Source organism: Vulpes lagopus, chromosome 6 (genome assembly GCF_018345385.1).
Source record: "Vulpes lagopus strain Blue_001 chromosome 6, ASM1834538v1, whole genome shotgun sequence".
Taxonomy (NCBI): Eukaryota; Metazoa; Chordata; class Mammalia; order Carnivora; family Canidae; genus Vulpes; species Vulpes lagopus.
The window spans coordinates 132,496,200-132,523,832 of record NC_054829.1 but is presented as its reverse complement, the minus strand read 5'-3'; the positions used below and the strand labels follow the sequence as shown (position 1 = coordinate 132,523,832).

The 27,633-nt window shown below is 52.7% G+C and overlaps 2 protein-coding genes across 4 annotated transcripts in view; both read left to right on the top strand.

Annotated features, from left to right (window-relative positions):
- The first annotated feature begins 2,506 nt into the window (after positions 1–2,506).
- Positions 2,507–4,156, top strand: LOC121492750 (collagen alpha-1(I) chain-like). The gene is made up of 3 exons (XM_041757903.1): positions 2,507–2,729; positions 2,869–3,598; positions 3,814–4,156. The coding sequence occupies exons 1-3, from the start codon at positions 2,507–2,509 to the stop codon at positions 4,154–4,156; spliced, it is 1,296 nt and encodes a 431-aa protein (XP_041613837.1).
- Positions 4,157–4,950: 794 nt separating this feature from the next.
- RNF150 (ring finger protein 150) overlaps positions 4,951–27,633 on the top strand; it is a 246,949-nt gene continuing 224,266 nt past the window's right edge. For all 3 annotated transcript variants that reach the window (XM_041758027.1, XM_041758028.1, XM_041758029.1), the window contains exon 1: positions 4,951–5,520. In XM_041758027.1, coding sequence (XP_041613961.1) covers positions 5,019–5,520 — 502 coding nt within the window. In that variant the 5' untranslated portion in view covers positions 4,951–5,018. The remainder of the gene's footprint in view (positions 5,521–27,633) is intronic.

Here is a 27,633-nt window from a genome sequence, read left to right as displayed (position 1 = left end):
TTTTTTTAAAATTTTGAACTTTATTTTTCTTTTGAACCGCATAAGAGCAAACCGCAGACAGACGACGGCCTCACCGCTCCTAGGTCCTCGGAGGGCGCGTCCTCCCGCGGAGACCGTCTTCTCACAGCCACAACGCGTGTGTCCAAGTCGGGTCATCGGCACCGGGAGGCACTACCACCCAATCCACTGAATGCATTCGACTTTTGCCAACTGCCTGCCCTTCCTTTCTATTCATTATTTTATTATTTATCAGGAGTAGTTTATTATTCGCAGGAGCTAATCTAGGATCATTTGTTGCGTTTAGTTGTCCTGTCTCCCGAGTCTCTTTCGACTGGGTTGATTAGTTCTTCTGTCTTTCTGTGTCTCCGGAGCTTAAGAGTTGTTCTACATGTTCCAGCCTGTGCTCCTGCAGGCTGCCTCTCACCCTGGGTCCACCCCGCATGCCCCCGTGTCCAGATTCAGGCCAGGCGCCCCGTGGCGACAAATGACGCTGCGCTCTTGCCTCAAGGCACAGGACGTGGTTCGCTGCACCTGCTGCTGATGCTCCCCTCGTTCATCTGGCCCAGGGGCGTCCTCCAGCGTTCTCTCCGTTCTCTCCGAGAAGCTCACCGTTCCCCCCTTGGAATCACGAAGTAATCTCCAGGAGGTGCTTCAGGACCAGGCTGGCGTCTGCGGTGCCGGCCACCCGCCTTAGCACCCGCCGAGGACTCCTGACGGACTCAGTGAGCGCTGCTGAATCGGGACTGTCTATTTTCATTGATCTTATTCGTCTGAATTCTGCGATAAGGGGAGCTGTCCCTCCTCCTCCATTTATCCATTCTATCGTTATTTATTTATTCATTTATATTAGCACAGATTCGTGGATTCCGTTTCATCCAACAGGTTGTAATAAGTTACTATCATTATTTATTTTGACACTCAGATTGTTCCAGATTCGGCCTCTGGGAGCTCCATCCAGCTGGCTCACGGTCCTTTGGGCATGTTGTCCATTGTGCTGTGAGCACTGCCGCGTAAGAGGTTCCGGGCTTACTGGGGTTTCCCCAGCCCGTGCCCCCCTGGGGAACCAGGCGCCCTGGTTCCTTTCACTGGAAGATGGTACTTAGAAACCAAGGCCTTCTGGCCACTTGAGGGATCCATTGCCTCTAGCCTCTGAATGAAAAGATTTATGGTGTATATGTGATTTCACACCCATTTCTAAACGAATCCAACATCTCAGGTTCTTCGGAACTCTCTTTCTTTCCATATTTGTACATTTTTTCCAACACTAAGAAACCCGGCTCCCATTCCCTTCAGTATTTTACTTATTTGCCTAACGTCCCTGTAATTAATCTACTTCCCAGCCGGGATGCTGCTCCTTGACCCTGTTGCTTCGTTAGCTTCCTACTTTTCTAAGGGAAAAAAAGGATAAGCAGTAGTCATGCATTCTTTTCTTTCCAAATATTTGATTTACTTGAGAGAGAGAGAGAGAGAGTGCGCGCATGAGCGGAGGTAGGGGCAGAGGGAGAGGGACAAGCAGACTCCCCGCGGAGCAGGGAGCCCAACGCTGGATCCCAGGACCCCGGGATCACGACCCGAGCTGAAGTCTGCTGCTTAACCAGGGGCCCTGGCAGTCATGCATTCTTAAGGACAAAGATTCCCCAAGTGTTGTGGCTGGAGAAAAAGTGCTAAGAGACAGAGAGGTTTGGGGAACCACCTTGGTTTGCCAAGGCATCTGTACAGAGCCTAGCTGGGGGTTTTCAGCCAATGGACTCTCCCCTCAGATCTCTGGTGGCTCGGGGACCAGCAGCCAGGCAGGCTCCGCGGCTGCCTCCCTGTACCACTAGGTACTATATAAAAAGCACTGTCCCGATTGCCTAGAAGCCTATTTCCTAAAATAAGTAAGTCAGGAAAACACATAAAACCAGCACATCAAAAACCATAGAGACCAACTCTCTTAAGTAGTTCTTCTTGCGCCTGCTTCTAATTTGGGTAAAGCGGGGGCTCCTTGTTCTCCCCCCACCAGCCACCAGCTGTTTGTGCGGCTGCTTGGAAAAGAGAAGCTGTGCTGGGTGGGTGGGTGGGGGAGGCTGTGGGTGACAGAAAGCTGTAAACATACTAAGATCTTAGGGGAATGTGGCCTTTTGTCTGCAGCACTGAGTCCGGGTCCTCTGAAAGAATGCCAGGTGAGAGTGACTGAGAACCGTCCCACGAGTTCTCTCCGAGCCCTTCCATGGCACTTCTCTCAAGCCCAGGAATCCGTCGGTGTAGAGGGCAGCAGCGTCTAAGCATTTAAGTGGGTAGGGGGCTGTGTCGGCTTGGAGAAGGCCGCTCTACGGGCGCTGCACTACGGGTCTCCAACCCGGGAACACCCTATAGAGGGAAACGCAGAGAAACGTCACTTGCCTGTTGACACCGCCAGGCATGACAACCCGAATAAACGCAGTGGGAAAGCAGCTCGCTCTGTTTCTTTTCTTATAGAGAAAACATCCGTTCTAGAAGGAAACAAACATCACATGTCTGCTTCCAGATGAGGGACGAGAAAGCCTCTTGGAGTGCCAGGACCCAAAACCCCAAAGCAGTGGCCCCCCAGCCCAGCACGGGCAGCAACCCCCCACCCCCACCCCGGGAGTCTGCTGTGGCTCAGGTGCAGTGGATCATACTCCCGTGGCACCGGCAGCTGGAGTGCCCCCCACCCTGTGTGCTGCTGAGACCCCCTCCTGGATGGGCCCTCGCTGCCCTGGGCACTGCAGGTGCGCTCGGGAAGGCCCTGGTGCCGCTGGCCGTGGCCTGAATCCCTCGTGGCCCAGTTGGAGCTCAGCCCCGACCCTCTGGGTATGCTGGGGAAGGCCCTGGCGCCACTGGCCGCGACCTGAGCCTCGCGTCCTGCAGCCCGAGCTCAGCGCGTCCCTCCCGGTGCGCCAGGGGAGGCCCTGGAGCCACGGGCCGCGGCCTGGGCCCCGCGGCCTGCAGTCAGTCAGAGCTCAGCGCGTCCCTCGGGTGCGCTCGGGGAGGCCCTGGGTCCGCGGCCTGAACCCCGCGTCCTGCAGTCCCAGCTCAGCGCGTCCCTCCCGGTGCGCCAGGGGAGGCCCTGGAGCCACGGGCCGCGGCCTGAGCCCGCGTCCTGCAGTCAGTCAGAGCTCAGCGCGTCCCTCGCGGTGCGCCGGGGAGTGCGCTCGGGTGCCTCGGGAGGCCCGGGTCCGCGGCCTGGGCCCCGCGTCCTGCAGTCAGTCAGAGCTCAGGCGCCCGGGTCCTCGGGGTGCGCTCGGGGAGGCCCTGGGTCGCGGCCTGAACCCCGCGTCCTGCAGTCGGAGCTCAGCGCGTCCCTCGGGTGCGCTCGGGAGGCCCTGGCGGTCCGCGGCCTGACCCCGCGTCCTGCAGTCGGAGCTCAGCGCGTCCCTCGGGTGCGCTCGGGGAGGCCCTGGGTCCGCGGCCTGGGCCCCGCGTCCTGCAGTCGGAGCTCAGCGCGTCCCTCGGGTGCGCTCGGGGAGGCCCTGGGTCCGCGGCCTGGGCCCCGCGTCCTGCAGTCGGAGCTCAGCGCGTCCCTCGGGTGCGCTCGGGGGGCCCTGGGTCCGCGGCCTGAACCCCGCGTCCTGCAGTCGGAGCTCAGCGCGTCCCTCGGGTGCGCTCGGGGAGGCCCTGGGTCCGCGGCCTGGGCCCCGCGTCCTGCAGTCGGAGCTCAGCGCGTCCCTCGGGTGCGCTCGGGGAGGCCCTGGGGCCGCGGCCTGGGCCCCGCGTCCTGCAGTGGGAGCTCAGCGCGTCCCTCCCGCCCACACCCGGTGCAAGCGGAGGTGAGCCGGGACCCGCGACCCGGCAGAGGTCGCTGCCGCCCCGCAGGAGAGCCCGGGGGAGCGCGGCGAGCGGGCCCGGGATCCCCGACATGTCTCCAGGCTCCTCCCTGCGCGCGCGCATCGCACACACACACTCGCACGCGGACACGCACGGACCTCGCGCTCCTCTCGGTCCGCGCCCTCCGCCTGCCCCGGCCCGGGCCGCCTCCCGCAAGTGCGTCCCGGCGCGGCCGCCCGGCCACGGCAGGCGAGGGGCCCACGGCGCGCGGCCAGGGCGGGACCCGCTCCCGGAGCCCCCGCCCGCCGCTCGCCTCCTCCGCGGGCCCCCGCGCCCCCCAACCGCGCGCCCCCGGCGCCGGGGCAGCTCTGCTGCGCTCAGCCCGGGCTGACCCGCGCTCGGAACCCGGGAGTGCGAGGGGGAGGAGGGGGAGGAGGGGGAGGACTAGGGGGGAGGGGGAGGAGCACCAGGGGGAGGAGGGGAGGGGGTTCAGGGGGAGGAGGAGGAGGGGAGGGGGTTCAGGGGGAGGAGGAGGAGCGCCAGGGGACCAGGGGGAGGAGCACCAGGGGGAGGGGCAGGGAGGACTAGGGGGTACGGGGAGGGGCGGGGAGGACGAGGAGGAGGAGCACCAGGGGGAGGACCAGGGGGAGGAGCGCCAGGGGGAAGAGGGGGAGGGGGAGGAGGAGGGGGAGGAGGACCTAGGGAGGGGGGGAGGAGGACCGGGGGAGGGGGAGGAGCGCCAGGGGGAGGGGCCGGGAGGACCGGGGGAGGAGGAGGAGCGCCGGGGGGAGGAGGGGGAGGAGGATCAGGGGGAGGAGGACCTAGGGAGGGGGGGAGGAGGACCGGGGGAGGGGGAGGAGCGCCAGGGGGAGGGGCGGACCGGGGGAGGAGGAGGAGCGCCGGGTGGAGGAGGCGGAGGGGGAGCGCGGGGGGGGCGTAGGGGAGGGGAGGACCGGGGGAGGAGGAGCGCCGGGGGGAGGAGGCGGAGGGGGAGCTCCGGGGGGAGGAGGCGGAGCAGGAGCGCGGGGGGGGGGCGTAGGGGAGGGGAGGACCGGGGGGAGGAGGAGGAGTACTAGGGGGAGGACCAGGGGGCGGAGCGCCGGGGGGAGGAGGCGGAGGAGGAGCGCGGGGCGAGGGGGAGGGGCCGGGAGGGGGAGGGGGAGGGGGGGGCGGGGGGCGGGGCGCGGCGGCGGCCGGAGCGGCGGGCGCGGAGGCCGGCGGGCGGCGGGCGGCGGGCGGCGGCGGCGGCGGCGATGGCGCGGTCGGTGGTGCGGGCGTGCCGCCGCCTGGCGCTGTCGACATGGCTGCTGTCCCTTTGTTCCGTGCATCTGCTGAGCCTGGAGCTCACGGCGGCCGAGAGGGAGGAGTGGTACACCGCCTTCGTGAACATCACGTACGCCGAGCCCGCGCCGGGGCCGGGGCCGGGGCCGGGGCCGGGGCCGGGGCCGGGGCCGGGGCCGGGGCCCGAGCTGCGCAGCGAGCGGTCCGAGTGCGGGCGCTACGGGGAGCACTCGCCCAAGCAGGACGCGCGCGGCCAGGTGGTGATGGCGAGCGCCGCGCACGACCGCCTGGCCTGCGACCCCGCCACCAGGTTCGCCGCCCCGGGCCGCGGCCGCCGCTGGATCGCGCTGATCCCCAAGGGCAACTGCACGTACCGCGACAAGATCCGCACCGCCTCCCTGCAGAACGCCTCGGCCGTGGTCATCTTCAACGTGGGCTCCGGCGCCAACGACACCGTCACCATGTCCCACGCAGGTAGGCGCCCGGCGGAGCGCGGCCGGCGCGGGCAGCGGAGGGGCGGGGACGCGCTCTCGGGGCCCAGGACCCCTTAGTGCCGCCGCCCCGCCTTCCTGGGGCGGAGAGGGGACCTGGGGGGACGGGGCAGGGAGGGTGCTGGGGGGACGGGGCAGGGAGGGGTGCTGGGGGGACGGGGCAGGGAGAGGGATGCTGGGGGGTCTGGGAGCAGAGAGGGTGCTGGGGGACCGAGCAGAGAGGGGACCTGGGGAGACGGGGCAGGGAGGGGTGCTGGGGGGGTCTGGGAGCGGAGAGGGTGCTGAGGGACCGAGCAGAGAGGGTGCTGGGGGGACCGAGCAGAGAGGGTGCTGGGGGACCGAGCAGAGAGGGTGCTGGGGGGACGGAGCAGAGAGGGTGCTGGGGGGACAGAGCAGAGAGGGTGCTGGGGGGACCGAGCAGAGAGGGTGCTGGGGGGACCGAGCAGAGAGGGTGCTGGGGGGACCGAGCAGAGAGGGGTGCTGGGGGGACGGGGCAGGGAGGGGTGCTGGGGGGGTCTGGGAGCGGAGAGGGTGCTGAGGGACCGAGCAGAGAGGGTGCTGGGGGGACCGAGCAGAGAGGGTGCTGGGGGGACCGAGCAGAGAGGGTGCTGGGGGGACGGAGCAGAGAGGGTGCTGGGGGGACGGAGCAGAGAGGGTGCTGGGGGGTCTGGGAGCGGAGAGGGTGCTGAGGGACCGAGCAGAGAGGGTGCTGGGGGGACCGAGCAGAGAGGGTGCTGGGGGGACGGGGCAGGGAGAGCTGCTGGGGGGACGGAGCAGAGAGGGTGCTGGGGGGACCGAGCAGAGAGGGTGCTGGGGGGACCGAGCAGAGAGGGTGCTGGGGGGACCGAGCAGAGAGGGTGCTGGGGGGACCGAGCAGAGAGGGTGCTGGGGGGACCGAGCAGAGAGGGTGCTGGGGGGACCGAGCAGAGAGGGTGCTGGGGGGTCTGGGAGCGGAGAGGGTGCTGAGGGACCGAGCAGAGAGGGTGCTGGGGGGACGAGCAGAGAGGGTGCTGGGGGGACGGAGCAGAGAGGGTGCTGGGGGGACCGAGCAGAGAGGGTGCTGGGGGGACCGAGCAGAGAGGGTGCTGGGGGGACCGAGCAGAGAGGGTGCTGGGGGGACCGAGCAGAGAGGGTGCTGGGGGGACGGAGCAGAGAGGGTGCTGGGGGGACCGAGCAGAGAGGGTGCTGGGGGGACCGAGCAGAGAGGGTGCTGGGGGGACCGAGCAGAGAGGGTGCTGGGGGGACCGAGCAGAGAGGGTGCTGGGGGGACCGAGCAGAGAGGGTGCTGGGGGGACGGAGCAGAGAGGGTGCTGGGGGGACCGAGCAGAGAGGGTGCTGGGGGGACGGAGCAGAGAGGGTGCTGGGGGGACCGAGCAGAGAGGGTGCTGGGGGGACCGAGCAGAGAGGGTGCTGGGGGGACCGAGCAGAGAGGGTGCTGGGGGGACCGAGCAGAGAGGGTGCTGGGGGGACCGAGCAGAGAGGGTGCTGGGGGGACCGAGCAGAGAGGGTGCTGGGGGGACCGAGCAGAGAGGGTGCTGGGGGGACCGAGCAGAGAGGGTGCTGGGGGGACCGAGCAGAGAGGGTGCTGGGGGGACGGAGCAGAGAGGGTGCTGGGGGGACGGAGCAGAGAGGGTGCTGGGGGGACCGAGCAGAGAGGGTGCTGGGGGGACCGAGCAGAGAGGGTGCTGGGGGGACCGAGCAGAGAGGGTGCTGGGGGGACCGAGCAGAGAGGGTGCTGGGGGGACCGAGCAGAGAGGGTGCTGGGGGGACCGAGCAGAGAGGGTGCTGGGGGGACCGAGCAGAGAGGGTGCTGGGGGGTCTGGGAGCGGAGAGGGTGCTGAGGGACCGAGCAGAGAGGGTGCTGGGGGGACCGAGCAGAGAGGGTGCTGGGGGGACCGAGCAGAGAGGGTGCTGGGGGGACGGAGCAGAGAGGGTGCTGGGGGGACCGAGCAGAGAGGGTGCTGGGGGGACGGGGCAGGGAGGGGTGCTGGGGGGTCTGGGAGCGGAGAGGGTGCTGAGGGACCGAGCAGAGAGGGTGCTGGGGGGACCGAGCAGAGAGGGTGCTGGGGGGACGGAGCAGAGAGGGTGCTGGGGGGACCGAGCAGAGAGGGTGCTGGGGGGACGGAGCAGAGAGGGTGCTGGGGGGACCGAGCAGAGAGGGTGCTGGGGGGACCGAGCAGAGAGGGTGCTGGGGGGTCTGGGAGCGGAGAGGGTGCTGAGGGACCGAGCAGAGAGGGTGCTGGGGGGACCGAGCAGAGAGGGTGCTGGGGGGACCGAGCAGAGAGGGTGCTGGGGGGACCGAGCAGAGAGGGTGCTGGGGGGACCGAGCAGAGAGGGTGCTGGGGGGTCTGGGAGCGGAGAGGGTGCTGAGGGACCGAGCAGAGAGGGTGCTGGGGGGACCGAGCAGAGAGGGTGCTGGGGGGACCGAGCAGAGAGGGTGCTGGGGGGACCGAGCAGAGAGGGTGCTGGGGGGACGGGGCAGGGAGGGGTGCTGGGGGGTCTGGGAGCGGAGAGGGTGCTGAGGGACCGAGCAGAGAGGGTGCTGGGGGGACCGAGCAGCCCCGGGCCGCCCTCTCCTGATTTTTAAACACTGAGGTCCCAGCGCTGGTCCGCCCGTCTGTGTGTTACCCTCAGCTCCAGAACTTGAAGGCTCTACTTTTTCTAGTTAAGTTTGAGTCCTATTTCTAGATTCATCTTAGGAAACGGTGTACATTTTAGATGCAAATCCTTATTCTTATTTTGTGAACGTGGTGTGCAATACACCAGAGGATCCTTACATTCGTAAACTTTTAAATTTGGAGTCTCCAAAAAGCTAACTGACATCAACCTTTGCATGTTTTTCTTGTTTGTTCTTAAATCTCACCTCTCCTCTAAATCCTCTTTTTTTTTTTTTTTTTGAACTGAAACTGATAGCTTTCGGGTGAGAAGGTCAGAATTTAGCGATGCAACCCGTCCTGAAATATTTCTGTGTTTTGGGTGACGTGACCCCGATACACCCCCTGCCTTGAAATTAAGTTAAATAGAAAATGATTCCCCTTCCCTTTTCCATATAGACTTCGTGATTCCTTTTTTCTTGAATGATTTTGGGTTTCTGCCACTTGTGCAATTATGATTTCTCATTCACAAAGACACGGATTCAATAAATAAATAAATAAACAAACGGATTCAATAAATAAATAAACGGATTCAATAAATAAATAAAATAAATAAAATAAAATAAAATAAAATAAAATAAAATAAAGACACGGATTCTCCTGGAGTTCACTAGTAGTTTTTCTTTGTAGCTAGTTTTAAAAAATCTAAAAGCTACGACTGCTTTATTGAGAGAGAATCTGTGTTTTCAGCTCACACGTTTAAAGTATGCAGTTTCACGGCCTTTGCCATACTGAGAGTTGTACAACCTCACCTCTAAGCGCCCAAGGGAAACCCTGTGTGCATTAGCAGTGACTCCTCATCCCTCCCCAGCCCCCTAGGCCTAGGCAGTGACTAATCTGCTTTCTGCATGTTTACCTATTTTGGACATTTCATTTACAGATGGTCCCCAAGTAACGATGGTTTGACTCTATGGTGATGTCAAAGTGATACACATTAGGTAGAAACTGTACTTGGGATTTTTTTTTTTTTTTTTATATTTTCCTGGGCAACCAATATGCAGCTTGAGGCTCCACAATGCCCGGCAGGGGCAGCCAGCTGAGGGTCCCAGCCACTCCACCAGGAAGATACACAAGCCATATGCTTACAACCCATATAATCATTCTGCATTTTTTTTCCTTGCAGGGCAGCATTCAGTAAATTACGAGATACTCAGCGCATTACTATAAAATAGGCTTTGTGTTAGATGATTTTGCCCAGCTGTAGACTTCAGAGTTCTGAACGTGTTTAAGGAAGGCTAGTCTGAGTTATGGTGTTCATAGGTTAGGTATATTAAGTGCATTTTCTTTTCCTTTTTTAAAAAAATATTTTGTTTATTTGTGAGAGACACACAGAGAGAGGCAGAGACCCAGGCAGAGGGAGAAGGAGGCTCCATGCAGGGAGCCCGATGCGGAACTCGATCCCAGGACCCCGGGGTCACGCCCTGGGCTGAGGGCAGGCGCTAAACCGCTGAGCCACCCAGGGATCCCCTAAATGCATTTTTAACTTGTGGGTTTATTGGAATGTAAGGCCATGGTAAGTCGAGGACAGTCTGTACGTGAATTCATGTAATCTGTGCTTGTGTGTGGCTGGCTTTTTTTCACTTACAATGTTTTCAAGGTCTGTCCGTGCTACGGCATGTATCAGTACCACGTTCCTTTCTGTTGCAAATACGCTATTGTACATATATGCCATGTTTCATTTAGTCCCCAATTAATGGGCCTCTAGGAAAATCCCACTTTTTTTGTTAATGAATAAGGCTGTCATCAGGAACGTTCACGTTTAGGCTGCAGGGAGATGCAGACTAAAGCCACAACGAAGACACCCCCCTTCAACAACCACGTTGGCCAGAGTTTGGCCAAGATCATACCCTGGGCTGAAGGCAGACGCTCAACCACTGAGCCCCCCAGGCGCCTCTCTCAAATCTCTGTTTTTTTAAAAAGTGGAATTTCTGGTTCCTGTTGTAACCTTTGGAGGAAGTGCCAGTCCTTGTCCAAGGCACCTACATCACTTCACACTCGCGCCAGCCCTGCACGGGGGTTCCATTTCTCCAGGTCCTCATCAAGGCTTGTTACATTTTTTTAGATTTTGTGAGAGAGCGTGAGCAGGGGAAGGGCAGAGGGAGGGAGAGCAGCAGCCTCCCCGCTGAGCAGGGAGCCCGACGCAGGACTCGATCCCAGGACCCCGGGGTCATGACCTGAGCCGAAGGCAGCCGCCTAGCCCACTGAGCCGCCCAGGCCCTCACTTGCTACGGTTTTGACTTTGGCCATCCTGGCTGTGGAAGGGGGGCGTCTGGACTTTGAGCCCATGTACTTGTTGTCCTACAGAAGAGAGAAAGATGAACGGAGAAAAATCTTCCAATTCTGAAAGCCAAGGCCCGCGGGCCGAGGTTTTCCGGGCCCCTGTGCGGGTCGAGGGGGCCGAGGGGAGGCGCCTTTGGGGGCCTGCGCCCGCCGCTGGCTGAGTTACCGTGGAGCCCAGCGCGGCAGGGGCGGGTGCGGGCCGGGGACAGCTCGGGTCCCCTGGCGGCGCAGGTGCCACCCCGAGGCCCGGAGGTGGATGGAGCCTGCTGTCGACTGGTCGCCGTCGAAGGAGGGACACGCTTGTCTCCTTCCTTAGAAGACGGCGGCGCAGGAGGCCTCGCAGCGCCTGGGCCCCGGCCGTCCAGGCGAGCAAGCCGCGGCCCGCGGGATCGGCCCAGGGCCCAGGGCCCGGCCTTGTATTTCAGGACTTGCCCGCGGCCGAGGAGCAACCCGGAGGCCTCTTGGCGCCCCCTGCTCGGTGGGGCTCAGCCTTTGCCGTGCGGTTGTGCTGCCTCGGGGGCCGCAGGCTTGATTCCTGGTCTACCGCTGCCTTGACCTCGATGAGGGGACTGGCTGCTGTAACGGATTCTTCCGGGACTCCTCTGATTTTCGAGGACACGTGTGGTTTGTCCTGCGTCTCCCTTTAGCGGGTGCGTCGCGTGCTCTTCTTTCGCACATTGCAGTTGTGTCTCTGGGAAGGGGTGACGTTGGCCACCTCATGCCTACCCCGGGTCCGGCGTGACGCCAACACCTTGTGTGTATTAGCTCCCTTGGCTCTCAGGACGGCGCTCAGGTGGGTGTAGCATTGCGCCTCTTCCACGGCCGCGGAGCTGAGCCCTGGCCCGGGGAGGTGCCTGCGGGTGGCAGGTGACGGAGCCGGCCGTGCAGGCCTCCGTGGAGCGTCGCCCGAGTCTGTGCGCGTAACTGCTGTCCGTAAGGCTTTGGGCAAGTTGAACTTTCCTTCAGCTGTGAAGACTAGGTGTGGACTGCGATGACCTAACGGACACAGGAGGTGAGCTAAAGGCTGATCCTTGGTTCAGAAGGCGTCAGCGAGCCCATAGGTGAATGCACTGCTGCCTCGCAGGCGGCATTTTGGCAGCGGAGCGTGGGGACCTCGCGCTGAGGGCCTCCTCCTCCTCCTCCAGGCGGCCTCTCGTGACCGGCTCTAGGTCACTCACTTCTACTCTGGGTCTCCGTTTTCTCTCTCTCTCTAAAAGGTCTGGATTCGTCGATCCCTGCGTGAGCTCCCTCACTTATTCCTCGTGCATTCAAAAATCAAGATATCGCTACTAAAATTCAGGTTTTTTGGCTTTTCTATGATCATGACGAAAGGCGACAGCAGGGCAACGGGCGGCCGGAGCAGAGCAGTGGCTGGGCGGCCCTCTGGGCGACGTGCTCCCTGCTTGGCCGCGTCTCCGTCGCTTCCGCCTGGCTCCTGGCCCGCGCCCCTCATGCAGCCCGAGTCTCAACCCCAAGGCCAGAGTCTGTGTGGCCCCAGCTTTATGGAGTCAACAAACCAGGGTCAGTGGGGAGAAGCTCTAGAAAGCAGAGCTGTTGAGCGAAGGGAAACGTTCCCAAGGATGGAACCGCGCGGGCAGAGGTGGCGGCCGAAGCCTCCTCCTGTGCTCAGGTGGAAACCGAGCAGGCCTGTTGTGGAATTGCTGACGCCTCACGGGCCTTCCGAAGCCTGAGCACCCAGGCTTTCTCCCATCTGGGTATCTAAGAAACCTTTAAGAGCCTCAGTTTCCCCCTTAGCTTTTCTCTATGTGTCTTAAGAGAAAAATGTCATTTATGCTGTTCCTTAGTCTTCCAGGCCCAACGGTCTCACCCTCTGCACGTAGCGTTTAGGCACTTACTTGTTTGGCACTAACGGGCTTCGTCACCTGTGTCTCCCATGGCAGACAGACAGACGTCCAATAGCCAGGAATTCCAGACTCTGTTATTAAAAGCCATAATTCAGTGTCGGTGTTAGATAACATTCTTGGCAGTGAAACTCAATGTGGCCTGGGCCTTTCAAGAAACTGTCTGCTTGTTTACTCGGCTCGGGTCCTAGAAATCATATCTGGGGGATTTGGGAGGAATCCTACCGTCTCCCTTCCAGTCTTCAGTAAGAAATCCACCCTCCTCTCTCCTGAGGGCTCTGTCCTCAAAAATCCCCGGGCTTCTCAAAAAGGAAGGAATTTTATGACCACGGAATCTGGAAAGATTTAGAAAGAACCTAGGACTTTTTATCTCCGGTTTGTTTTTTGTTTTTTTTTTTTAGAAAGGAGCAAATGTGTTTCTGATGAAACATTAATTTGTCTAGAAACCAGCCTCCGTTTTTGAAAAGGAGTATAACCGTTATTGTTGCATTTCTAGACATAAAACCTAGTCGATAAAGAATTTAACATATTAACAGCCCCTGGGAGCCCTCAGTTTATCCCTAGAAAGATGCTCCATCTCGCAGACCCTAGAGACTCTCTTCACTTCAGGTGCATGAGGCGATGCCAGAATTGCATGTATTTGATCATGGAAATTCAGAGTGAATTTGAGTTAAAATGGAACTCAAACCCTATTCGGATTATCTCTGCTCTTGAGGATTTTGTGGGTAATATAAAACCCGGAGGAAAAAAGCTGCCTCGTGCTGTGCGATTGTTCTTTTTGAAGCTGCAATTACGGTGGTTTTGTTCCACGGCAAACTTGCCTATAGGTGTAACGTGACCTTTTATTTTAAACGCTGAAGGATTAACCCCTCGGCAGCTTAACCTAAAGTAAGCTAATAAGTGTGCGTGACAGATTGACATCAAACTATTAATGATTGTGTTTCTACTTCTTTTTTCTATAAGAAGGAAAAGGTTTAATTTCCTTTACTTCAAAAGCATTGGTAAGAAATTGATTTCTGTATCTTAATTTTTTTTGTCTGTCCCATAATATATAAGTGGTATTTATTTTTCATTTTTTAGATTTTTAAAAAAGATTTTTAATGTATTTATTCATGAGAGACACAGAGAGAGGCAGAGGCACAGGCAGAGGGAGAAGCAGGCTCCATGCAGGGAGCCCGATGTGGGACTCGATCCCAGGACCCCGGGGTCACACCCTGGGCCGGAGGCAGGCGCTCAAGCGCTGAGCCCCCCAGGCGTCCCTATGAGTGGTATTTAGAAACACTTTTTTAGTAGCAGCAAGCATCGTTTGTCATCAAAGTGAAGCTTATGCATTAGATTGTTAGCCTTTTTTATATGAAATCTGTGTTCGCACACTTAGTAATAGAGGTTAAAGATTAGAAATAATTTTGCATTAAACGTATGGCTCATTCATGTCCTTTCCAGGCAAAGATATACAATGAGTATGTATTTTTTTTTTAATTCTTATTTGACAGCATGAGAGAGAGATCACAAGCAGGAGGGGGAGGGGTAGAGGGAGAAGCAGACTCTCCACTGAGTAGCAGCCCCGACCTGGGGGGGCTCCATCCCAGGACTCCGGGATCATGACCTGGGGCCAAAGGCAGACGCCTCACTGGCTGAGCCACCCAGGTGCTCCAGTGGGTACATATTTGAGGTTAAAGTCCAGGAAACATTTCATTTTTTTTTAAACCAGTTCAACCTGCTGTCTCTCTATCATCGGTGGCTTTTTCCATAGTCCACTAAAGCACTATTGAAAAGGCAAAGATGTGAGACTTTCTCCAAGTGTTGATCGGCACAAATGCCTTTTTTTTCCTCAAATTTGTCTCTTTTCTGGTCTCCACCTTCTGCAGAAGCTATCCATCAGGACACTCTGTAGCTGTGAACGACTAACCCTACATCAGGAATGTAATTTCAAATGACCCAAAGAATCGTGGAATGGGAAAGATGTTTTCCCCTTTATTTACCAGAAAGCTGCTGGAAATGATCTTGCTCCCAGATACCCACAGGCCTGGCTGCCTGTGTCAGGTCCCTTCTCTAAAGTGACCTCACCACTAAGGCACTCCCTGGCTCCTCTCTTTAAAATAGCAGCCTCCCTCCCCCACTCGCCACCCCCAGCACTCCCCACCCCTCTCCCTGCTTCACTTACTTCTGCTCAACATGCTTTACTGTCTGTCTCCTCCCCCCAGAATATAAGAGCTTTAAGAAACGGGGCTTTAGACGTTATTTTATTCATCGTAAAGTTCCCAGAGCCTAGAAGGGTCCCTGGGTGCATGGAAGGTGCTCCGTGAATACTGTGAAGAGCTGTTCAAAAATAAATAAATAAATAAAATAAAAATTAAAAATTAAAAAAAAAAAAGAGCTGTTCAATCACCTGGAGATTGGAAAGATGGACCACGTTAATATGTTAGTTTCTAGTGTCCTGAAAAACCATTCTATGACGCTAAAATTTTTCTTAGCTTTTTTTTTTTTTTTTCTTAGCTTTTGACTTATGTCGGTGGAGTCAAGGAGATTCTAATTAGCGTCTTGCACTAAAATGTTTATTCCTCACGTAGAATGTGGCAGGAAGTTAAGTGCCTGGTTCGTGTCCTTGGTCTACAGGGAAAAAGACATGAGCAGAGGGTATTAAAAACAAGTTGTAACCAAATACAGTCCTGTACGTGTGTTTATTGTCCTGCTGCTTTAGGGGAAAAAATATATATATATATATATTTTTTAAATGAGAGACATATGCCTTACAGAAAAACTTGAAAATATTGGAACATTTCAAAAGAAGAAAGATAATAAAAACCATCTAGTACCCAACCACCCAACCCTTTTTTTTCCATTATGTGGATACATATTTACTTTTACCACATTGGGAATATATTGCATATGTTTCATAGCTTTTTTTTAAATTTAAGGGCACATTTTGAAATTTCTCTGTTTCCGTGGCATTTCTGCAATGACCCCACTTTCCCCCTGCATAAACCGTGCTGCTGTAGATGTCCTTATGTCCCTAAAAATGGGTGCATATCCGTGATGACTTTCTTAGACCGAGTTCTTGGATATGGGACTGGTTAGCCGGAGGTTCTCGTGGGTAGCTGTAGAGCAGGGCTTTTGGTAACCCCCTGACGCAGCCTCGGAGGCAGGCTCACCCACGGGTACGGCTCCACTGAAGGGGAAAGAACATCTGTCAGCTGTTGGTGCTGCTGCGGGGTCCTAGCAAAGCTTCTCTGGGTGACTTTGCTCCAAGCTCGACCCCTTTGGCATCTGGGACAAGCCCCAGAAAGTGGAGAAGCAGAAGAAATGAAGCCTGGGTAATAGGATCACCCAGCATTGCAATTGGGGGAGCTCCCTCGGTTCCCTGAGCTTCATCTGAGCCTCGGGCATGTTCACTGCACCTTGAACAGCGTGTTAGGAAACGCAGGGTCCGGTTGTGGCTCTGCCTCACGTTGGCTTTACCGTTGGCAAGTGGCTTCACCCCTCTGGGCCTCATTTTCTCGCGTTTGAAAGTGATGAGCAGGAGGCTCCTGGAGGGGGACTCGGTTTAGAAGGGCGGTGTCCCTGCGGGCTGCACGGGAGAGGCACCTGGGGGGTTTAAAGACCACAGACACCTGGGTTCTGGTGTGACCTGAGGGCTGAGGCCTGGCCAGAGCAGCCTGATGTGCAGCCAGGGTTGGCCACCAGCACACTGCGCGAGTGCAAAGTCCTCCTCGAGTTCTTAGGTCCCGTAGTTCTTAATAATGTAAAGAAATGCTGATTTTTTTTTTCCTCCGATAAGATCCGAACTCTACATAAGAACTTTGTGGAGTTCAGGATTATAATGAGAACTGTGAGCGTGTGTGCAGTGGGCGTTGTTGCAAGACGCGAATTAGTGACTCACTAATAACCACCAGATTTTCGAGACCGGCGAGGACGCGGACAGATGGCAAACACAGCGGGGACAGGAGAGCACCCAAACCTCTGCTACAGTCTAAAAAGAGCACAGTACCGAGTCCGAAGGGGTTAGACATCTTCACCACGTTGGGCGAAATCTCACTGCGGGGCTGAGTGGCCATCACCTTGATTGTGGGCCTCTGGCGCCAGTATTTTTGCAGACTCCGAAGTGTCCCGTTTGGCACATCACGGTTGTCAGTAGCTACTTAGGGAAGCAGCATACGGTGAGGGCGGGAGAGGGTTCTGGTCCGGGATCGGCCCGGGTCTGACCCTGAGGTCACTCGCCCAGGGAGGCCTGCACCGTGGCACCGTGGCCATGGCGACAGACAGGCCAAGTCGTCTGCTGGGTGAGAGTGACGGGAGGCCCCTGGGATCTGCGGGGCCAGAGGAGCTGCCAGGGGCCCGGCGTCCCGCAGGGAGGGCGGGCGGAGGCTGGGGCAGCAGGGCCCAGGGGTGGCGGGCCACCGGGGTCGCCGGCCGTCGCTATGTCACTGTCCAGGGCAATCGGAGCGCGGGCCGTGGTGCTACCACCTGCGTCCCCAGCCTCCGAGCCTGCCCCGCGGCCTGCTCCCCGACAGCAGGCAGAGGGGGCCCCGGCCCCAGCTGGCACCCCGCGCTCACATCCTCGGGCCCTGCACAGCCCACCTGGAGCCGGGCCAGGGTGCTCGGTCCCCGAGGGCTGGCCCCGCGTGGCCCGCGTCCCCTCCGTCCCCTTCCCCTCCTGCCGTCCTCACGGGCCGGCTCCTCCGCTGCCACCGGGACCACCTTGGGCAGCAGGCAGACCGCAGGCCGCGCTGCATCTCTCCGTCTGGGGTGACGGGCGGTGACTCCCGGCCAGGAACGTCCGCTGGATGTTTACCTGTTTCCCCTTATTTAACCAACTTTTTTTTATTTTAAGATTTTATGTATTTATTCATGAGAGACACACAGAGAGGCAGAGACACAGACCGAGGGAGAAGCAGGCTCCACGCAGGGAGCCCGACACGGGACTCGATCCCGGGACCCCGGGGTCACGGCCTGGGCTGAAGGCGGCGCTCAACCGCTGGGCCACCGAGCTGCCCTTGTTTTGTGTGTTTTATCTGCTCCTCGTTCTCTCCGCCTTTATTCCCCCTTCCGTTCCTTCATAGTGTTTACCGCCTTTTGAAATTGTTATATTATTTCATTGATTTACTGGACCGCTGTCCCCTTCCTTAGGGAATGTGAGCTCCACAGGGACAGGGTTCTGGGCTTACCTGCTGTACTCCTGGAGCCTGGCACATAGGGGCCTCCGGGCGGTATGTGGAAGACACAGGCCGATAAGGGCCGATAAGGGAAAGGTGGGATGTGCACCCCCCATCGTTGCCAGGTGCACTGCTCACTTAAGGGACGAAGTAATGGCTCTTATTACATATACAGGATTTGCCTTATGCTGAAGGTAAGCCTTAATTTGAGTGATCAAAAACTTCACTTCTTTTTTTTTTTTGTAAGATTTTATTTATTTACTTGAGAGAGAGGGAGCAGGAGTGGGGGTGGGGGGAGAGGGAGAAGCAGGCCCCGCTGAGCAGGGAGCTGGACCCCGGAGCTCCATCCCTGGTCCCCGGAACCGTGGCCCGAGCCGAAGGCAGGTGCTTACCCGACGGAGCCCCCCAGGTGCCCCTAAAAACTTTGTTTCTTATCCTGCCCACAGCAGGGCCTGTGCTAAGGGAATCCACGCACGGTCTGATCTGAGCTTGACCCCTGTTGAGATGCCTCCTTCGAGGGCGCCCGGAACCATTCTTTCTCTATTCATTACTCTCAGCAACTGGAAAAGGCTTTTTTTCTTCTGGCTTCCTCTCAGGAATGTTGGGAGGTCTGGAGCAGGAAGCCAGTCATCATTTTCCGAGATCTCCTACAATCCTGCCGTGTGTCTGCGGAAACCTAGATGCTCCTCCCCGGTACCTACAAACCAGTGCCTCTCGGTTCTGAGGCGCTTTGCTTTGGAGGTCTCCAAGGGGGCTTTTTACAGATAATGGAGCAGACATGGCCTTTGGAGTCATTCGTTATGAAATACAGCAAGAAATCGGAAAGAAGTAGCTGCGCGGAGCTGCCCAGTGTGTCTGCTGGGAGGTGGGCATCTGGTAGACCTGAGACTTGCAGGGAACCTGAGTGTTCCCGCAGGGAAGTGCTGGGGGTTGGGCTCTCCCCGTGTGGTTTAGGAACCTGTCCCTCTGTGTCCACACGACTTCATTCCGGAAGAATCTAAAGCTAATGGGGCAGGAAGATGTCAGGATCCTTCCCAATGAAGGAAGTAGCAAGTGACAAATGATCAGCGAGCTATGCCAAATTGTAACCTTTGGGGCAATGAGAGAAACCTGAAGTTTTCTCTTAAGTCTGAATAAGAGGAATTCATTAAATAGCTGTTGTCTGCAGCATTGACGCTTGCTCTAGAATGAATTTAATCTCCCACGTGTTTGCACGCCTTTACGCTTTAGCTCCTAAGAACTGTGTGCATAGAGTTTGGAGCAATTAGGTGATATTATTCCTGTCAATTTAATAGTTTATTTTTACAGAAGACGTATTATATACTGTATCATTTTTTGGTTCTTCTTTCCTTTATAAATGCATTTATTATATGCAATGGATTCCGTTTTATTTTTTTTTAATTAATTTTTTTTTTTGGATTCCGTTTTATTGAGGTTAATTCTCTTCTGCTGGACTGTGAGCTTTGTGAGTAAAGGTGCTTTAGGCCCCCAGCCCCTGGCCCTGGCAACTAGCCCAGGTTTCTTGAATGATTCCCCACCTGTGGCAATATTAGTTAATCCGGTAAATCATGACCATCTTGATGCATTCACCTGGTGGTAGGTACCTGGCCCTTATACCAAGCATTTAAGGGAAATAGTCAGCATTTTACGAGGCTCACTTTGCAAAGAGTAAACCTGCACAGGAGAGGTAAGTGTCGCTCTCATGGGGTCATGCTCGGAAAATACATGAAGGGATGCTTTATTACATGGAATCCAAGTCCTGCAGATTAAAAAGTCTTCAGTATCTTTCATCCTGTCGACCTTTGCAACCATCTCGAAAAACCATTCACCTAATTAAAACTTGATTCTTTTAAATTAGAAAGTCTTACTCTCTTTGGTAAAAGGAACGACTCTTGTGATTTGGTTTCCTGCTGTCAGAAACTAATCAGCGTGCTCCCTTTTCTAGTGAGATGCTATATTTAGTATGTCTTAGCTTATTACTCAAGAAGACTTTTTTGTGTTTGATTTAGTCCTACCGTGAAAAATATATCGTAGGTAAAAGGACCATTTTCTTTAGGAGGGCAAATTAGAGCCTTAGAAGCATTTGGAACCCTAGCGTAACCATAAGCCTGCTCGTTATTTTTATATTTAATCTTTGAAAAGGTGGCACATAATGACGAAGGTACATTTTGTGCGTTTCAAAATAAGTGATATTTTGACGTGAAAATGAAATTTGAGTAGGTTAGGGTATTGGAACACACTGCCTGCTGTCACTGTTCTGTTGAAACCATTGCAGTTCATTGACTCATGCAAATATATTCTGTTGTGTTTCCTGTTTGCATTTCATCACATTTGCCACCAGAACAATTTGAATAAGAAAACAGCTCAAGCTCTGGCCCTTGATTGATTGATTGATAGATTTGCTTAACGAAAGGGGGGCATCATTTTTTTTTTAAAGGAACAATAATCCTGAAATAGCCTGTTACTTTGCTTGCCTAGTTGGTAACCACCATATTTCTAAGAGATGTGCTGTCACACAGGGGGACTGATTGGTTGGGGTGAGGAGGGGCACTCGGCATCCAATCCGCCGGCTTATGCTTCTGGGTGAGGCTCAGCCCCAGATCTATCCATCTGTTTCAGGGAATGGGAATTTCTGGTCGAGAGGACGTGCCCCCTCTCTGTAGCTAAGAGGCGATTTGAATAAGATACCTCAGCACCAGGTAGCAAGTCTTCCGCAAGGTCACAGTGTTGGCTGCTATTGCACGGTGTGTCCTCCAGGTGAGAACCACCTGAGCCGCAAGGAACCAGGGTCATCTGACACTTGTGTTCAGTTGCCAAGGTGACAGGGCAGCAGAGTTCAAAGGCCTGTAGGTGCGACACAAGTCCCTCCTCCTGCCCCCACCGTGTTGTCCACCAATTCAGCGATGGACAGAGTCGGACTGTGCGTTGATTCATGAGTTTAGGGCCATTCAGCAGGCCTGACCCCGGTCCCCCAGAGGTTAGGGCCATGGAGCGAGAGCTCTGACAACAAAGCTTCAGGTGAGATGACCAGATGATAGCTGGGGAGCCCATGTGCAGCCACTGTGGGGGGGGGGGGGTATGAGGCCATTCTGAGCAGCCACTGCACTGTCCGCGTATCCCATCTTCTCTTCCCATGGGAGACCCCTAAGGAGAATTCTCTCCTTTTCTGAATAAGCCCAAACATCCTTTGGGCAAATCCCCTCTTCTGGTTCCAGGCTTCTATGTTAAATCTATCACCTCGTTCGTTGGAAGAACCCCGCAAATCTTGGCTGGACTGAGTAAGTATTAGAGGGAAGAGAGCGGACGCTCGTCCTGGACATAGAAGGCTCTAGGCGCCGCGTTAGGTGACTTTCATACTTGACTCCTCTCACGACCCTGTGAGTTGGGAACCTGCCCAAAGTCACAGATGGACAAAAGCAAAGCTGGTATTTTAGTCCAGGTCTATATACATTTCAAGTGTGTTGTGAGACGTGTAGGATTTCTTTGACTTTCTACTGACTTTTTGTTTCAGTGTCTTTTTTTTTTTGAGGGGAAAACTTCTTTAGAGATAACAAGCTGTATAGAAACGGTTGTTTCCTGTAAAAATTGGGAAACTTAATCTGCCATTGTTAAGTTTATCGCATCTCTGCAGCAGTGTACTTCCTTGGTTGCACAAGAACCAATTTCTTATTTGAAGACGGTATAAATTCCTATGGATTTGATTGTCCTGCAAGTCAAACCTTGTCCCCTGTGGATATGGTCCTGTCTTTGGCATATTATATTCCTTGTCTGTAAATTGTGGCTTAAACAATGGTTCTAGTTTGAGTTACTTATTTCCATTGGTTAAAAAGGATGCGTTCTGAGACAATTGCATCAGGCTCCCGTCTATTAATGCTATTAAAGTAAAAGGGTCTCGGGGCAAACTTCTACCCCGAATGTTGTTTTTAGTTGTATAAATAAATCCTTCCCTTCACACTTTTCCCACTATGGTTCCCCTAAGTTTGTAACTACTCTTACCATTTACAAACCACTACCAAATCCCATTTACCGGAAAAATATTTCAAGGTCAAAATCAAAGAATGACACCGTTACTGTCATTATGGGAATTAAAAATAGGTGTGTGCATACATGTGGGTATATATAGCATATAGTTTAGCATTTTAATTGGACTTGGATGATGTCTGATTCATGTAATCCCAGAACAGTTTTGCTTGCTCATTAAATTGCTACACCCTTGATTTTAAATAAGATTTTCTTTAATTGGGTTTGTGGTTCTTCGTGCTCAGTAATTCACTTGTCTATTTTTAGTGTTCTTCTGTTGCCTATTTTAACTCATTCCTAGTATATTCTACTCGTAAGATTCTTATTAGTAAGAGTACTCCTGAAAATTATTTTTCTTTACATACGTACTTTTTTTTTTTTTTTTTACCTTGTGCACAAATCTCCCCAGGGGCAAGTAGGCCAAAAAGGCCCTTATAGCATGAGCTTGTGTCTGCCTGTCGGACTGTAGATTTGTCTTTTTTTTCATCTGTATTGTCAAAATTACCTAGGTAGTACTTCTATTATTTAATTAACCACAACCTAGAAACAGACTTTTACTGAAAGATTTCAGAGATCATCAGTTTTGATCATATTGTTTTATTTGACAAAAGGCATGAATTAATCATTTTATTTAATCAATGAAAATCAGGAAACCCCAAGAGTTTGCCTTACTGGAGACCACACAGCATGGGAAAGAGTTATTCGGGAGGGAAGCGCCCAGGGATGGTATCTGTGGCAGGTTTAGAGACCACTTCCTCTGGGTCAGAATTCTCCACGTTGGCACCATTGATTGGGATTTTTGGCCCAATAACTTTCCGTATATCATAGGTTTTGTGAGCGCTGGTTGATTTCTGGTCCCTTCTCACTCCTAGGGCGTGGCCTGCTGGTTATGAGCAAATAACCCCCTCCTCGTCGTCGGTGGATCCAGAGAAGCCCATTTTGCCCTCTGCTACTCTGAGACGGCCAAAATAGCTGATTGGCTTTGTAGCCTCCGAGCAGTTGCTTTCTGACTGGTTTCAAAGCATCTTTCCCTGATCGTGAGCAGCTCAGGTGTCCTCAGAGACCCCAGGAGGACACTGTATGCAGAATGTTCTTGGTACTCTGTTTCCTTCCTTATTGGAGTCCTTGGTCTTACAAGTCCTGGCAACTTAAGTAGCCTTGAACTCCTATTTCCCCCCCCTCAGACTTATAGGATTGCAGTATGCCCGGGCTCTGCTTTCTGGTTGGTCACTATGATTTGAGATCCCGTTTGCAGATTCCCTAAGGTGGGGGGTAAGGCAGCAAATGTAGGGCTCCTGTCTGTATTTTTCTTCTTTCTAAGCTCTTGGGTCCTCATGTCTTTGTTGCCTTGACTAGTCTCATCTTACATTGCTATTTGTTTTTTAAAATCTTCTGTTGTTGATTTGAAGGTTATTCTGTTACAGTGTGCTGCATCATGGGTAAAAGAATAAATCAGCCTATTTACTTATTTATTTAATTATTTGCCTATTTATTTTTTGCTTATGCATTTCTCTTCCTAGGATCTGCCGTCTATTGTCTTGCCCTCAAGGCCCGTCTTAAATGCTTCCTCTTTTCTGAGGTATCACCTTATGCTCCCTTCTAGATGTGAACTCTTCCTCACACATTCTCAGACTTTTTGTCTGTACTTGTCTTAAGGCATTTGCATTATGTTACCATGAACCTTATGTTTGCTTATCCCCATCATTAGATTTGAAGTGACGGGAGGGCAGTTAATTTCCTTCTACACTCTTGATTCCTTTGCACCACCTAGTACGGAGGATGGCACCTTACACAAAGCACATGCTCAGGATGTTGTATAGAACTGACATGACTGTAGAGCACGAGCTGGAATGGGCAGGAGACCTGTTCTCCAAGTTTAGAACTAGAGTTTATACCATATAAAACATTCTTGCCGTGATAGGAACAAGGAGGCATGGTAAGGATATTATATTATTTGGAATAATATTGGGCTGGGGGGTAAAAAGCAAAGCAGACCTAATTAGTTCCCTTTCCCCCCTTATCTTATGAAATTTTCACTGCCACTCGGTATCTCTCATTGTGCTTTGAGCTTTTACACAGATTATCTCACTTAATCCTCTCAGAAACTCTCTGGGGTTAGATCACTCTGACTACAGATGAGGTATGAAGTCTAAGCAAAATGCCCCAAATCACACTCTTAGTTTAGTAGCAGAATTGGGACTTGAGCCCCAGTGAAACTCCAGAGCCTGAGCTGTGGGCACATTTTATGGAATGGATTCCCCATCTTCATACTGCAGTTAACTGCTTAAAAGGAAGATAAATGAAGGTCCCTTCTACTGACGTGCAAATATGTTTACTTAGCTTGCTATGTAAGTAAATACAATGAATCTTGGGCGAATCTCTTAACATGTTGAGCCTCCGTGTGTTTAACTTTAAAATGGCAATCAGTACGGTACTTACTTAGCAAGTATTGTTGAATTAAAATACCCCCGATTTAAAAAAAATAAAAAACAAATAAAAAAATGAAAATAAAATAAAATACCCCTGATTTTAAGATAAAAGAATATCTTATGAACACTGAGGGAAAAAAAAGCAAAAAAACAATATTACCACTTTGGCATGGTGTTGATTATAAGAAGCATCCTGATTTCAGAGACGTTAAATTGTAAAACAACAACAACAACAACAACAAAAAACCAGAAAACAAAAAAACAAACAAACTTCATAGAATCAACCGACAATGTCCTAAGTCTGTTGTGAGAATTTTATGAGAATGAGTGTAAAGCACTAGTGTAAGATCTTTAAATTATTAAATATAGGACTATAAAATATTGATAATGCACCAGTACGTAATCTAAGAACCCCTGTGATGGTGAAGAGAGACATGCCATTTATTTAAAATGAACCAGCATTAAACTAGAAAAATATTCTCAAGACAGTAATTAAAAGCATGCTGGTACCAACTAGAGCATGTAAAGATGAAGCCAGCTGGAGGCACTGTGAAGAGGACTGGTGTGCCCCGACGCTTGCGGTCAGATGTACTCCCCCAGTGTGAAGGGGCACAGGCCAAGAACACTGCTTGGAGCCAATGCTGTGCTGGGGAGGGGGCTTCGCCTGTGAGGGGATGGTGAGGGGATGCGGTGGATGCAACGTGAACCACGCTGGCTGTACTGGAAGATGTGATGATGTGTTGGGACTGCTCAGAGACCACCAGAAGAGCTGAAAGAACAAAACCGGTGAACTCTCTTTGCCTCAGACCAGGGTAATGACATTTTAATCATCAATCGTTTAATTATTCAACAAAAGAACAAAAGGCATCCTATTTGAATGGATGAATTAATAGCTAGTTAAGACGGTTCGATCTTTTCTAGTTTTCTTGGAAATTCTACTCCTGTAGCGAGGAGGGTAATAATGCACGACACAGGCAGGACCCCTTTCCACGGAGTCCGGGAGCCCGGGACCGTTGTCGGAGGAGGAGGTAGCGGGCCTCACGACCACTTATTTGCATGTGTGATCATCACTTGAGCACCATTATGTTCAAAAGAAAATGAACATTTTCAGGAATGTACTGTGGGTCGGGCGTTGTGCTGGCCTGTCACATCCTTGTTTAGAGAGGCTGCATGGCTTCCTGGCTAGAGCCGGGCTAGAACCAGTCTGCATAGACGTAGAGCCCAGTTCTTTCCCATAATAGCTTTCTACCTAGGACACGTTAACCAACCTTCCCGCTTGTTTCCTTGTATGTAAATGAGAATCATAGGACCTATTCCATGGGATTCTTGTAAGAATTTTTTTTTAAATATTTTTATTTATTTATTTATGATAGTCACACAGAGAGAGATAGAGGCAGAGACACAGGCAGAGGGAGAAGCAGGCTCCATGCACCGGGAGCCCGATGTGGGATTCGATCCCGGGTCTCCAGGATCGCGCCCTGGGCCAAAGGCAGGCGCTAAACCGCTGTGCCACCCAGGGATCCCCGGATTCTTGTAAGAATTAAGTGGGTTAATTTATGTCATCATTGTAATAGCATTTGCTAATAAGAAAGCAAAGTATAGACATGAATCCATATAGTGCTTCGACGTCCTGATGGTTAACCCATAAGGCTGTACAGACCACATTAAGTTGTCACCTTTGATTTCAATGCAACTGAACCTATTTGTTGCATTGATAGTCCCCAACTTGGGCAGTGGCTGTAGAATCTCTTACCCTTTGATATGCTTCAGGGGAACAAACATTAAATGATTATACTTTTGGATCATACTTAATATTAATTGTGTTTAACCTAATACTTCGATTTGATTCCATTTATTCTTACAATAGTACGCCATCGATGGAAACGAAACTATTCTTTCAGCTTCCAGGTGAAGGAACTGAAGGTCATAGAGTTTGAATATCTAGCCAAAATTAAGATTAATGCACATCTTAATTCAAAAGCATTGTTCACTGTGTTTGCAGGTTTACTTAGCCTTCCCTATGGTGAGAGCTAGTTTAGGATGGGGAGGCTGCTAAGTAAATCAGACATTTTCTTAGAAGTGATGGGAAATCATTAAAGGCTTTTAAGCCGATGTTGGCAGAGCTGTTTTAGAGAATAATTGTGCGAGGTGTACTGAAGAGTGTGTATAGGAGGCATTGGTTTTGGGGGGATGTTAATTATGAGGCTGATAACAATAGAGACTGGTCTCCAGACTGGTCTAGAGACTTCAGAAACAATTTTTAGAAATTGGTGTCTGAATATGAGAGTGGACTAAAAAAAAAAAAATGACATTTTGGGCCAGGCAAAGATGAATGACATAAAAAAAAAAGTAAAACAAGAAAAAGGTTTAGAAGGGAAATGTGGATTCGGTGTCGGGCATGTTGCATGTGAGCTTGTTGATGCTGTACAATGACGTGTCACTAACCCAGTCCTGACAGTTGAAGTAATGAGAATGGATGGAACCAACTCTAGAGGAGGTGAAGATAAAGCCTGGGGGTGGGGGACAGCATTTAGGGGAATGGTAGTGGAAAGTCACTTTTTAATTAGAGGGAAGCCAAAATGACTAAAATTATCGGAACCTAGGAATGAGTGAATTTCAACAGAGAGGTACATGACCATGCCAGATGCTAAGAGATGACGTCAATGCTGAGGCCATTGGACGTGATGTGTAATGATACACTTGGATTAGGTGATATCAAAAGTTCTACCCAAGTACCATGTTGTCCCTTAATTTGGGAGTTTATTCCCCGCTCCCCCTCCCACCCAGTTTGACCAAGGGCAGATCATACTGGGTAAATAGGCCAGTCTGGAGAAGTGCTTTAATTTACAAAAGCATTCCCAGAGGCCTATTCCTGCTTATCTGTGGGTATGAATTTGGTATTGCATTGCTAATCCTGGCATTTAAATCTCCAGAAAAAGAAATGTGAAAAAAAAAAAAAAAAAAAGAAGTGTGTTAGTGGTTGGGTTGTATGGAGTATGCAGAATTCAGAAGACTCTCTAATTTAACCTTCTACACAGTAGGCTTACAGGGTTGGGGTTGTTAAAAATGAGGGCAAAAATACCATCATCATATTAATATTCGGATGTCCGATCATGATGGGGATAGATAAGGTCTGGGATTGCAGTTGAAGTAGAGAGGTAGGAATGTGTGTGACAGACTTATCACCATTTCTCTTTGGACCTTACTAGAATGATCTCAACCTAGACATCCTTTCCAAACTTACAAAGATATAAACATTCCAAGGTAATTCATTATTTGAATGATCCTTGTCTAGGCCATTGCAAACACTGGCACTTACCTCTTTTCTTTCTCTTTTCCTTTCCTTTTTTTTTTTTTTTTTTTTTGCAAAAATAAGTTGACAATTTGCGCTCCTTATGTCCGCGGCCAATTTGGATTTAGGGCACTGAATGGATATTATCAAACTATTGTTGGTATTATCCAAACTATCATTTGTTCCCTCCTCCGACGGGAGGGAAGCTCGAGCTCGAATGCATCATTCTTGAGTTATGAAGAGGTCGAAGGTAAAATCTAGTCACGGGAAACCTGCAGTCTTTTAATGGACTCTTTTCCCCCCTAAAGAATGGAAACACTTCATAGCTCTTCTGCTGAGCTGCCACTCAGCTCTCACTGCCCTTGGCTTTACTGGAGATGATTCAGAACATATACGAGACCAAGGT